General features: G+C 40.8%; 1 protein-coding gene across 2 annotated transcripts in view; it reads left to right on the forward strand.

Moving 5' to 3' along the window:
* Nucleotides 1–13,974, forward strand: part of USP18 (ubiquitin specific peptidase 18) — a 54,642-nt gene that overhangs the window by 17,278 nt on the left and 23,390 nt on the right. For both annotated transcript variants that reach the window (XM_063112320.1, XM_063112329.1), the window contains exons 2-4: nucleotides 2,712–2,943; nucleotides 4,396–4,492; nucleotides 5,561–5,706. In XM_063112320.1, coding sequence (XP_062968390.1) covers nucleotides 2,784–2,943; nucleotides 4,396–4,492; nucleotides 5,561–5,706 — 403 coding nt within the window. In that variant the 5' untranslated portion in view covers nucleotides 2,712–2,783. The remainder of the gene's footprint in view (nucleotides 1–2,711; nucleotides 2,944–4,395; nucleotides 4,493–5,560; nucleotides 5,707–13,974) is intronic.

The raw sequence follows: 13,974 nt of genomic DNA on the forward strand, positions 1-13,974 counted from the left end.
ACCTGCTACTGAGGCTTATTTGAGGTTTAAGTCTGCTGTACTTGGTTGGTGTTGATGCAGAAGGAACATGGATCTTGTCCTGCTGTGCCCACAGATTCCCATCTGGTGCTGGGCATGTTGAGATGTTCTGTCTACAGATACTGGTGTCAGAGGCTGAGGGTTTCTACCCTGTGCTAGGTTTGATTGAGGTAGGCCAGTACTGGGTGGCAGGGCAAAGTCCTACACTTACCTTCTCCTCCTTCTTCCAAGTGAATGGTGTCTTTCTTCATGCTGTGCTTCCTGGGGTTGGGGGAGGAATGATGTATGTAATTCTGTGGCTGCCGAGGCTGATGCAACATTAGATTGCACCTGAAGCCCACTGCCATGGAGACCAATGCAGCACCCGGGTGTGTCTAAGGCCTGTGCGTGCTACAGCCTGCCTGTTGTTGAGGTTTATTTGGGGCCCCAGGCCTCTTCAGTCAGCTGGAGGTGATGCCTGCTGCAACATGAATCCATCCTTCCAGGGTGGTGTGTTTCTGCCTGGTACTGAGGTGGGTCTGGAAGCTCTGTCCATGAGTACTGGCCTGGCATCAGCGGCTGAGGGGATCTGCCTTTGCTGGGTTTTACTGTGCAGGGCCTGGTGCTGTGTTCCGAGGCAAGGCACCATGCTTATTTCTCTCCACTTCCCCCAGTGGACTGTCTCTCTTAATGCTGTGCTGCATTGGGTTAGGGAAGTGTTGAGGGGGTGATATAGAATTGTTCTTCCTCCTTGCTCTAGTGTATCTTTTCTCATTATTATGTTAAAGTCAGTTACTGTGATCCTGGTTTCCTGAGCTCTTGTGAAGGTTTTTTTTGTGTGTGGATAATTGTTCAAATTGGTGTTTCTGTGGGGGGAACGATCCCAGGAGAGTCCTACTGAGCCATCTTGCTCTGCCCCTCTCTCCGATCAGAATTCCTAATTGTTCCCAACTGAATAGCATGAAATGGTATGTCATTGTGGTCTTGATGTGAATTTCTTTGGCTACTCTTGACTAGTTACTTTTCATAAAAATTAAAATTCTGGAACTTTTCTATTTCTTCCATTTCGAGTTTGGATTTGTCTATGCTAATCTGCTTATAGTTCTCCACATGCACTTTCCTGCATCCTCCTCCCCCAAATGCTGATCTTTTGTGTATCATGTGCTGTGCCTCAAAACACTCCTTATTTGAAACCATATCCTCTTCTCTCTAATAAATTCATTTCTAGGCTCACCTCTTCCGTGACGCCTGTCTTCGTAAACTTCAACAAACTCAGGTTACTTCATTTAACCACAGAGTCCTGACTGGCCTCTCACACCTCACTAGTCAGATTATGTATTGGCACAAGGCATTTAGCCACATGTATTAAGAACCTTAAACTTGATGCACTTTGACTTTGTAATTTATTTCTAAGCATCTCTCCTTAGCTGAATCAACACTACAATTTAGTGCCCGATGGCCAGGTAGGCTACAGGGCCACAGATTTGTTTGCATGTGGTAAAGGGGAACCATTGAGGAAATCGTGCATACATGCCCCTGGGTGGAGAGGACGGAGATGTGGAATACTCAGCATGTTTATGTTCGCCAGCTTAGTCTCGTGGGCAGGGCTGAGAACACTGGAGAGAGAGCAGCTGCAGGCAGAATTGGAAGCCCTTTTAGAAGGAACTCACTGAAATGAAAAGGCAGAAGACAGTGGGAAGAGCGGAGTGTGTTTCCCTATTTCATGTTGAACCCCCACTTGGAGATGGGAGGAAATCTTGGTATGTTGATCGCTCTGTCTGCCAGTGCCCTGCAAATACCCAGTGGACACTGGAGGGAGGTCGGCAGTGGCAGGGTACAGAGGTTGTGACCTTTGTTTCAAATACATGAGAGACTTCTGGGACTCCAAAATATGCTTGGGGAGAATTTACAGGTGGCTGAGGTCTGTGTTGTCAGGAGGATGTAAAGAACTAAGGGAATTTGAGTATCGTAGTTAACATGACCTCATTTATAGTTACAATTTTGTTGTGCGTATGGACCTTTGGTTTGCATGGAGAGGAACTCAGTTGGGTTCTGTCAACCACCAACACTTCTCTCACCCTGGAGAATGGAATCCGAGTGGTGACACCACATTCACAAGTGGAGAGACAGATATTCCTCATGGTAGAATATCATGAGCCAATTATTTGAATAGCTCTGTGTACAAAATGCATCAAGAATAGATACCACCCGGCCCTTCCTGAGGGACCAGGGAAGGCTTCCCAGAGAAAAGGATATTTTATTGGAACTTGAACATCTGCAGTAGCATCCCAGGAAATCAAGGGTTTGGATAGTAAGGAGTGTGCTGTGAGCAGCCTCTAGGCAGTGGGATCCAGAGCCCTTGCTGGTTGTGCCTGAGAGTAAGGAGCAGGGAGACACCCAGGCTTCTGCTGTGGACTTTTTGGTGCGCGTCATGCCATTGACCATAACAGAGAATCTGGGAGCAAAGGATGTTGTTCAGTGTTAGGATGTGGCAGTGCATTCTGAGAAGATCAAATGGAAACATGTGGGACCAAGGGTAGGGGACATCTAGCCTAATTGTCATTTCCAGCCTATGAGTCAATCTAGAGTTCATGAGTCAATCTCCCTAAACATTATCTTCCTCTAAGACTTGGCTCTTTCAAACCAGAACTGATTACGTGAATATGCTTTCCCCTTTCTCTAATTTCTTACCCACCTGTGTTGTGTTTTCACAGAGATCCCATTGTGCCTGGCTCATGTGAGCTCTTCCTGGCAGCCTCAGCCTGGGGATTTTGGAGTGATTGCTAATGGGCAAGGTATTAGGGTTCCTGATGAAAACCTGCCAGTCAGTCCAGGCTGGCTCTCAGCAGTTCCCAGCAGAACCTGTTGAAATGAAGGAGGAAAACAACACCATGAAGAAGAGAGAGAAGCAAAGGGAACGTCTGGTTGCTGGGGACTACCCTCATGGTCATTACATCCCTCTCCTTTTTCTCTTCTTGACTGAATACAAATGCTTTGCTTGTTCCCTATACGCTGAAGCAGTAGAGTTTTGTTGTTAATGGCTTTTGATCTCTTGTGCCTCAGTTTCTGCATCTGTAAAATGGGGATAATAACAGTACCAAGTACGTAAGGTTGTTGGGATGATTAAATGAGTCTATGGAAAATACTTTAAACCAGTGCTTGGCATATAGTAGCACTCAGCATTAGTCCTGTCTTTACTGTTTCCTTTGTACAAATCTGTCTAGAAGTAAGGTGCTCCTACTGATTTGGGAGCAGAAATTTGTGATCATACGCTACCCCTGGACTTTTACACTCCCTATGCCCTATTTCATATACACCAAAGCCCTTTCTCCAGTAATTCCAAGATTCCTCTTAAATTACTCACCCTGTGGGGACAGGGGAGCCTAAGTTTGGGTTGGAAAGGAAGAGGTTGGTTAGTGGGTCAGAGAAATGTTATCCTTTGGTTTTCTCATATCCTATATTAGGTGATCTTCCCCAGAGCTGTCTTGTGACTTCCTCCATTCCTGTGGTGGGGACTGGGCAGGGGCCTTTTCAGTGGAGTTTGACATAGACTAGCTGTGGAGTTATCTTATTCCTGAGCCCCATAGATCCCCGTTCTGACTCACCTCTGTAGAGAACAACTTGTATGAGTTCTCCCAGTTATGCTTTCTGTACTGTTTCTTTCTTTTCTTTTTATCTGCCAACAATTGTTTGTGCTGTTCATTTGGCAATGAGTAATACACTTTTTTTCTTGGTGACACCTCTCTTTTCCTAATGAACTATTAGAATTTTCTTGTTATTTAACCTTTCAAAGGTTTATGACCGATGTTTCCTCTCCAATTTGTTTGCATGCTCTGTAGTGTATTCTTTGTACATCTGAGAGTACTGTACAGGATTTTATGTCTGTATTAGTTCATTTCTGTTGCTTATAACAAAATACCTGAAACTGGGTAATTTTTAAAGAAATGAAATTTATTTCTTACAGTTCAGAGGCTGGGAAGTCCACAGTCCAGGCAACACATCTTATGAGGGCCTTCTTGGTGATGGCTGTACAATGACGCTGGGTATCACATGGCTAATGGCTGAGCAAGAGAGCTCACCTCCTCACCCACTCTCCTTTTAAAGCATCAGAACCACGCCCATGACCACCCATTAAACCATCAATAGGTTAATCCACTCACGAGGGTACAGACCTCACAATCTAATCACCCTTAAAGGCCCCACCTTTCAATTACCATAATAGGATTTCTCACCCTCTTAACATTATTACAGTGGGGATTAAATTTCTTATACATGAAACTTTGGGGGACACATTTAACCCATAGCAATGTCTTTAGTAGACTCTAGAAAAATGTTTAATCTTTGTTAAGTCCTTTAGCTAGGCCTTACCCTCAGTATTTTTTTCTCTTCTGTTTATAGGCCTAGTTGGTTTACACAACATTGGACAGACCTGCTGCCTCAATTCCCTCATTCAGGTATTCATAATGAACATGGACTTCACCAAGATATTGAAGAGGTAAGATTATTATTCAGGCTGATAAACATGTATATTATTTTATGTTTTAAAATATTCAGTTATTTACATAGACTTGAGCTTTTAGAGGTGTTCTTACAAAAGTTGCCAGAGGAAAGATCTTTTACTGCATATTCTGAACTATACAGTGGAGTCACCTAGGAAATTTTATTTTATTTTTTTGTCTTTTTGTGGCCGCACTGCGCTCAGCCAGTGAGTGCACTGGCCATCACTCATGCAGGATCCGAACCCGCGGCAGGAGCACTAGCTGAGCTCCCAGTGCTGCACTCTCCCGAGTGCGCCACGGGCTCGGCCCTGAAAATTTTAAAAATATATAAATGTCTGGTCAGACCCCCAGTTATTTGTTTTAAGTTGGTGTGGGGTGGAGCCCAGGCATTAGTACTTTTTAAAAGACTCCTTGGGTGATTTTAAAGTGCAGCCTGGATTAACAGCCACTGATTTGGCTAAAAGGGAGTTGGGACTAGACCATTGTTGGAGAAGGAGTAAGTCAGTGAGCATGTGTGCATGCATGCGCGTGCACACACACACACTCACACATTCTTTTCTGCCTTATGCTTTCTCCTTTTTCCATCCACTGTCACAAGCAATTAAGAGATGCCTGTAATTAAATGAATCATTGCAAAAATACTGCCATCCCTTCATTTTGCCCTTTCTGCCCAGGACTAACTCAGAATTTGCTTTTATAGTTTGAATTGCTTCTGGCCGGACATGTTGCTGCTTTCCCCAGATGTGGACCCTGGTGCATCTGCCCTTCACTGTAGTGTGACTGTCGGCAGGTGGGGGGTAGTGAGATGACAGTTGGTTGTGCTGTCCCCTCTTGAGAGGGCTAACACTAACTTGGTGGTTCTTAACCCTAGCCACACATTTAAATCATCTGAGGAACTTAAAAATTCTCATAACTGGGCCCCACTCCCAGAATTCTCATTTAGTTCATATGGGGAGTGTCCTGGACATGGAGATTTTTTTACAAGTTCCCCAGGTAATTCCAGTGTGCACCCAGCACTGGAAACCATGGGCGTAAGGAGGTTCCTGCTTGTTCTTATTTGGCAGGATAACAGTGCCAAAGCAAGTGGAAGAGCAGAGGAGGAGCGTCCCCTTCCAGCTGCTTTTGCTGCTGGAGAAGATGCAGGACAGCCGGCAGAAAGCAGTGCGACCCATGGAGCTCGCCTGCTGCCTCCAGAAGTACAACGTGCCGCGTAAGACAGTCCTCCCGGCTCTGGCTCCAGCCTGCGGATCTTAAGCGGGTGGGAGCTTGAACAGTCAGAGTGGAGAAAGGGATGAACGGGCAGTGAACGAGCAAGAAGGAAGTGAGGCAGACTCCGGACCCCTTGTTTTGCAGGCATTTGTATCTGAAATATATTTAAGAGCCACACATTTTTACACGTGCAGAATTAATATAATTTATGAACATATTTCTTTCATACCCACCGATTTCCTGCCTCCCAGTGGAGTTAAGTAAGCCCGAGTCTCCTGAAAGCTTATTCAGCCACAGGTAAAGAATCCCAGGAAAACAGAAAAAAGGAACGAGAAGGGGAAACCATGTTTTTTGTTTTTTTAAGAATTTTTAAAATTTTAACATTGATTTGTACATATTTGTGGGGGTAGGTGTGTTATTTCAATACATGCGTACAGTGCATGGTGATCCACTTAGGGTAGACAGCACAGTTTTGTTCTTCCTCCTACCCTTCTCCCCTCCCAGCCTCTGCTAACCATGGTTCTACTCTCTACTTTGAGAATAACTTTTAAAAAATTTTATAGATGAGTGATATCACGTGGTATTTGTCTTTTTGTGGCCTGAATTATTTCACTTACCATGATGGTTTCTAGTTCCATCCATGTTACTGCAAATGATAGGATATGATTTTTTAAATAGCTGAGTAGTATTCCACTGCGTATATACACCACAGTTTTTTTATCCTTTCATCCACTTATGGACATTTAGGTGGATTCCACCTCTTGGCTCTTGGGAACAGTGCTGCAATGAACATGGGAGTGCAGATATGTTTTTAATATATTGATTTCATTTCATTCGGGTATATACCCAGTAGTGCAGTAGCTGGGTTGTAGGGTAGCTTTATTTTCAGTTCTCTGAGGAACTTCCATTCTGTTTTCCACAGTGGCTGTACCAATTTAGTTCCCACCAGCAAAGTAGGAGGGTTCCCTTTTCTTCTCATCCTCACCAGCATTTGTTATTTTCTGCCCTGTTGGTAATAGCCATTCTAACTGCAATGATATCTCATTGTGGTTTTAATTGGCATTCCCCTGATGATTAATGATATTGAGCAATTTTTCATAAGCCTGTTGGCCATTTGTATTTCTTTGCATTTCTTTTGAGAAATGTCTATTCAGATCCTTTGCCCATTTTTAAATTATGTTATTTGTTTTTTTTGCTGTTGAGTTTGTTTTTAAAAAATATTTTATTTATTTTAATTTATTTTTTGAAGTGAAACCCAATTGATTATACACATTTATGGGGATTTGACTATCATTATTTGTGAACAGTATGTGATGATCAAATCAATATTATTAGCATGTTCATCATTACAAGTCATAATTCTTTGTGTCCCTTACCCGGTTACTCCCTAACCCGCCTCCTCTTCCCCCTTTCCCACCTAACTTCAACATTTTATTGTCTCCTTCCTTCCTTCCTTCCTTCCTTCCTTCCTTCCTTCCTTCCTTCCTGCCTGCCTGCCTGCCTGCCTTCCTTCCTTCCTTCCTTCCTTCCTTCCTTCCTTCCTTCCTTCCTTCCTTCCTTCCTTCCTTCCTTCCTTCCTTCCCTCCTTCCCTCCTTCCTTCCTTCCCTCCTTCCCTTCCCCCCCCTTTCTTTTTCCCTCCCATTTACGAGTGAGGACAGATAAGCCAGAAATCAACCCAGGTACTTCCAGCCAACTGATCTTTGATGGAGGTGCAAAGAACATATGTTGGAGAAAGCACTTCTTCAGTACATGGTGTTCGGAAAACTGGATATCCATGTGTAGAAGAATGAAACTAGACCAATACCTCTTGCTGTATACCAAAGTCAACTCAAAATGGAGTAAAGACTTAAGTATAAGACCTGAAAGTATAAAACTCCTAGAAGAAAGTGTAGAGGAAACTCTTCAGGATGTAGGACTGGGCAAAGACTTTTTGAATAAGACCCCAAAAGCACAAGCAAGAAAAGAAGAAATAAACAAATGGGATTATATTAAACTAAAAAGCTTCTGCACAGCAAAGGAAACAGTTAACAATGAAAAGACAACCTATAGAATGGGAGAAAATATTTAAGTTCCTTATGTTGTTTAGATATTAGCCCCTTGTCTGATGTGTAGTTGGCAAACACTTTCTCTCATTCAGTGGGTTGTCTCCACCTTGTTCACAGTGTCCCTTGCTGTGAAGAAGCTTTTTAGTTTGATGAAGTCCCATTTTTATATTTTTGCTTTAGTTGTCTGTGCCTTTGTAACTTGCTTGAAAAAGTGCTGCCTACTCCCATTTCATGTAGCATTTTCCCTGTGTTTTTCTCTAGTAGATGCATGGTTTGGGGTCTTAAATTTAGGTCTTTGGTCCATTTTGAGTTGATTTTTGTGTATGGTGAGAGAGGGATCTAGTTTCAGTCTTCTGCATGTGGATGTCCAGTTTTTCCAGCACCATTTGTTGAAGAGGCTGTCCTTTCTCCATTGTGTATTTTTGGCATCTTTGTCAGAAATCAGTTGGCTGTAAGTGCATGGATTTATTTCAGGGCTTTGTATTCATTCCATTGGTCAATTTGTCTATTTTAATACCACTACCATGCCATTTTAGTTACTATAGCTTTATAGTATATTTTGAAGCTGGAAGTATGATGCCCTCAAATTTGTACTTTTTGTTTAAGATTACTTTATCTATATGGGGTCCTTTCACAGTCCCATACAAATTTTAAGATCATTTTTTCTATTTCTGTGATGAATGTCATTGGTATTTTGATAGAGATTGCACTGAATGTGTAGACTGCTTTGGGTAATATGGACATTTTCATGATGTTAATTTTTCTGACCTGTGGACATGGGATATATTTCCATTTGTGTACTCCAGTTTTTTTCACCAATGTTTTGTAGTTTTCATTGTAGAGGTCTTTTACCTCCTTGGTTAAATTTACTCTGAGATATTTCATTTTTTTGGTAGCTATTATGAATGGGATTACTTTTCTGATTTCTTCAGCTCTTTTGTTGTTAATGTATGGGAAGGCTATTGGTTTTTGTGTGTTGATTTAGTATCCTGCCACTTTACTGAATTCATTTGTTCTAGTAATTTTTTGATGGAGTTTTTATGGTTTTCTTTGTATAGTATCATATCATCTGCAAATACGGTTAGTTTGACTTCCTCCTTTCTTATTTGGATGCCCTTTACTGCTTTCTTTTGCATTATTGCAAAGGCTAGAACTTCCAGTACTGTGTTGAATAAGAATGGGAAAAGTGGGCACCCTTGCCTTGTTCCAGATCTTAGAGGAAAAGCCTTCAATTTTTGTCCATTCAGTATGATATTAGCTATGGGTTTGTCATATATGGACTCTATTGTGTCAAGGTACATTCCTTCTATACCTAGTTGCTTCAGTATTTTTATCATGAAGGAATGGCGGATTTTATCAAATGCTTTTTCGGTGCCTGTTGAAATGATCACCTTTTCCCCCCCCTTCATTCTGTTGTTGTGATGTATCATGTTTATATATTTGTGTATGATGAGCCATCCCTGCACCCTTGAGATAAATCCCGCTCGATCATTGTGTATGACCTTTTTAACAAGTTGCTGGATTCAGTTTGCTAGTATTTTTTATTTATTTATTTATTTATTTTTATTTTTTATTTTTTTTTATTTGCTAGTATTTTGTTGAGGATATTCATGCCTGTGTTCATTAGAGATATAGGTCTGTAGTTTTCTTTTTCTGTTGTGTCTTTTCTGGTTTTGGTATGATGCTGTTGCTGGCTTCATAGAACGAGTTTGGAAGTATTCCCTCCTTTTCAATTTTTTGAGAATTGGTATTCTTTAAATGTTTAGTAGAATTTGGCAGTGAAACCATCTGGTTCGGGGGTTTTCATTGTTGGAAGACTTTTTATTACTTCAGTCTCATTACTCATTATTGGTCTCTTTAGGTTTTCTAGTTCTCCATGATTTAACTTTGGTAAGTTGTATGTATCCAGGTATTTATCCATTTCTTCTAGGTTTTTCAGTTTGTTTGCATGTAGTTGTTCTTAGTAGTCTCTTATATCCTTTGTATTTCTTTGGTATCACTAGGAATGTCCCATTTTCATTTCCAATTTTATTTATTTGAGTCTTGTCTCTTTTTTTCTTTATCAATCTAGCTAAAGGTTTATTGATTTTGTTTATCTTTCTGAAAATCCAACTCTTTAATTTGTTACCGAAACCCCAAAGGTCCGTTTGCTCGCTTCTCAATAGCCAATAATTGAGAGACAGGTGTTGGTGTAAGAAATCAGGGAGCCGGCAGCCTGGGGAAATGGGGGACTCATGTCTCAAAGACCATCTCCACTTTTCCCAGACTTGCCAAAGGGTTTATAGGGACAGGTGGTAGGGGGGCTGATCCATGGTGATCTAAGCAGGGTCAGGCAGGCATAATCATAAAATTGCAGGTAAACATCAGATAACTTCTTGGTGGGAGCTGGTTCATGGTAAACATCCTCCAAGAAGTAAAGTCATGGATGCAGTTCCTGTTAACCTAAAAAAGGTCTAGTTGGTAAGCTAGTAAAGAATGGCCACCTGGGTTAAGAATTCTATAATTATTCTGTGTACAATGTGAGCAAAAGCCATTATGTTCTAGCAATCATGTGAACAAGAATCATTGTATTCTAATGTCTAGCTGCAAGCTATGCAGTTCAGGTTATAAGAATAAGGAAAAAAACCTTTTTAATTTAGAATTTTAACAACATGGAGTCACTTCTGTTCAGCCAGTTACAGTTTCATCGTTCTTTCGTGTTTTTAAAAAATCTGTAATTTGTTTATTTCTGTTCTGATTTTTGTTATTTCTCTCCTTCTGTTGACTTTGCATTTGGTTTATTCTTGTTTCTCCAGCTCCTTGAGGTGTAATGTTAGGTTGTTTATTTGGAGTCTTTCTTTTTTGATGTAGGCATTTATTGCTATAAACTTAAAACTGCTTCTGCCATATCCCATAGGTTCTAGTATGTTGTATATCCATTTTCATTTGTCTCCAAGAATTTTAAAATTTCCTTCTTGATTTCTTCTCTGGCCCTTTTGTTGTTTAGGAGCATATTGTGTAATTTCCATTCATAGAGTTTACAGTGTCCCTTTTGTTGTTGACATTGGGGCATATGGAATGAAAATTCCTTCACCTCTGAAGTTTAATTAATAAAAATCACTGACAAATTTAGATCAATAGGAAGAAAAGGAATAACAAATTTTATTATTTAATGTGCCAGGAGAAGGCAAAGCACGGGGGAATCACAAGAGTAATCTCTCAAATTCCAATGAGGGTCCAAAGGTTATGGACCAGTTCACAGGAGGGAGACAGTGGGAGGAGTACAAGCCCCAGAACAGTGGTCTGAGACTGGGTTTCTTTAGAGGTGCTGTCACCGGTGAAAGGAGGAAGTCAGCGAAGTTCAGTAGAGGCATCCAGTATGCAGATGAAAATACTACAGATAGTCTCACAGCTGCATTCGAAAAACAGATAGTAGCCAAAAGCGGGGTGCCTCAGAGGAAGCCTGGCTGTTTGCATCTACAGATGTAAATTTCCTTCCGTAAAGAAACAGTCTTCTAGCTAATCTTGTTTTTTCAGTCTCTCTGAATTAGCCATCTGGAAATATGTTGAAGAAATATATTTTGAGGCTGAAATACTTTGCTTTCCCACATTGATTTCCAATTTTATTTCATTGTGGTCGGATAAGGTACTTGTATGATTTTGATTTTTAAAAATTTGTTGAGACTTGTTTTATGTTCTAACACATGGTCTGTTGTAGAGAACGTGCCATGTACTGCTGAGAAGAATGTATATTCTGCAGCTGTTGAGTAAAATATTTTATAAATGTCTGATAAGAGGGTCGTTCTGAAATCTCTGTCAGACCTCATAGACCTGCTGTTCCTCTGCATCCGTTGCGGGTGCTTTGTTTGTTTCAGTTGGTGGCAACATATTTCTCTGTTCTTTCTCCATCTCTGTGTCTTTACATCAATGCCTAGGCATTTGAGGAGATGGCTATTTACTGCTGATTCTCTGGGGAAGGTTTTTTTGTTTGGATCATTAATCACTTCTGGGTCTGGGCTGTGTGGAAATTCTGGTCCTGGACATAGTCTTTCCTGCAGATTGAGTCCCCTGCAGTTCTGTTGCCCTGACTGATTACTACTGAGACCAGCCACCCACACTGCACCCAGTGTTCCCCCACACTCCAATTATTTCCTGTGCAGCAGCATGTATGCATCCCTCATGATAACTCACTGGCCTGTGGGCAGCTCTTTTCTTTTCAGTCTGTTGCAGCTCTCTGCTCCTTTGCAGTCCCCAGGGAAATCCTGCTCGTGGTCTTTATGGCCTGTGGGCTGGTATGGTGTACTCTGAAGCCTTCCTGTCTCCTGCAGACTCCAAGCAGGTTTACCCAAAGGGTGCCGCAGCTTTTGCAGCTTAGATTCACGTGTAGCAGCTAGTCCTTGCCTCCATACCAGGCCGGCTCAGAACAACAGGAGCCATACCTACACCCTCTGACTGTCGCCTCTCATACCTTCAAGAACTCTGTGGGTTTTTTCTCTTCCCCCAGCTTCAGCAGTTCCAGGTTGGCAGTCTTGTGTTTTAATAGTTATAAACTGGTTACTTGTGGGAAGGTGAGGTGCTGACAGTACTCCAACTAATCAGAAACCATATTTTATAAAAGAATTCATAAATAGGTTAGATTTTTTTTTTTGTTTTTTTTGTCTTTTTCGTGACCGGCACTCAGCCAGTGAGTGCACCGGCCATTCCCATATAGGATCTGAACCTGCAGCGGGAGCGTCGCTGCGCTCCCAGCGCCGCACTCTCCCGAGTGCGCCATGGGCTCGGCCCAGTAGGTTAGTTTTTTTAAAAAAAGCTTTATTGAAGTATATATCACATGCTGTAAAATTCACCCATTTTCAAATGTACAATTCAGAGGTTTTTAACATTTTCACAGAGTTGTGCTTCCATCATCACAATCTAATTTTAGAAAATTTCTATCACCCTTGAAAGAAACCCCATACCTGTTAGTAGTCATTCTGCATCCTTTGTGTTCCTCTAAGTTTTATACTTTTAGCTCTTAGAGTTAGGTCTGTGTTTCATTTTCTGTTAATTTTTGTGTGATGTGAAGTAGGGGTCCAACTCATTCTTTTGCCTGTGGACATCCAATTGTTCCAGCACCATTTGTTGAAAAAAAAAATTCTTTCTCCATTGAATTGTTTTGGCATTCTTTTTTTTTTTTTTTAAAAAAAAAGATGACCGGTAAGTGGATCTTAACCCTTGGCTTGGTGTTGTCAGCACCACGCTCAGCCAGTGAGCGAACCGGCCATCCCTATATGGGATCCGAACCCGCAGCCTTGGTGTTATCAGCACCGCACTCTCCCGAGTGAGCCACGGGCTGGCCCTGTTTTGGCATTCTTGTTGAAATTAAGGTATAGCATGAGAACTATAGTTAGTGATATTATATCCTGGAAATTTGCTAATAGAGTAGATTTTAGGTGCTTTTACCACACACAAAAATGTCAATAACTATGTGAGCTAACAGATTTTTTAATTTGCTTGACTGTAGTAATCATTTCACTGTGTTTACAAGTATGTATATCAAAACATCGTGTTGTACATCTCACATATTTGCAAGAACAAAGAAACGCACAGAAGATATTTAATAACTGATAATTATAGTTAGTAACAATGTAATATAGTCTCCAAAATTGCTGAGAGTAGATTTTACATGTTCTCATCACAAAAAATAAGTATGTGAGGTGATGCATTGTTAATTAGCTCAATTTAGCCATTCCACAGTGTATACATATTTTAAAATATCATGTTGTACATAACAAATATATACAATATTTATTTGTCAATTAAAAAAGAAAAAAAATAGAAAAAAAATCCTGATAAGTATACTTTATGAAAAAAAAAGAAAATTAATTGACCATAAAAATAGGTGTTTATTTCTGGCCTTTCAACTCTGTTTAGTTGGTCTTTATGACTGTTCACACTGTCTTGATTACTGTAGCTTTGTAGTAAGTTTTGATATTGGAAAGTTTGAGTCCTCTGATTTTGTTCTTTTTCAGTATTGTTTTTGCTGTTTAGGGCCCCTTGAATTTCCATACAAATTTTGGGATCACCTTGTCAGTTTATGCAAAAAAGTCAGCTGGGATTTTGATAAGTATTATGTTGAATTTGTGATCAATTTGGGGAGTATTGCCATCTTAACAATATTAAGTCTTCAGAACCATAAATGTGTGATACTTTTCCATTTGTTTAGGTCTTCTTTCAAAAATTCTTTGTGGTTTTAGTGTACAAG

Source organism: Cynocephalus volans, chromosome 1 (genome assembly GCF_027409185.1).
Source record: "Cynocephalus volans isolate mCynVol1 chromosome 1, mCynVol1.pri, whole genome shotgun sequence".
Classification (NCBI taxonomy): Eukaryota; Metazoa; Chordata; class Mammalia; order Dermoptera; family Cynocephalidae; genus Cynocephalus; species Cynocephalus volans.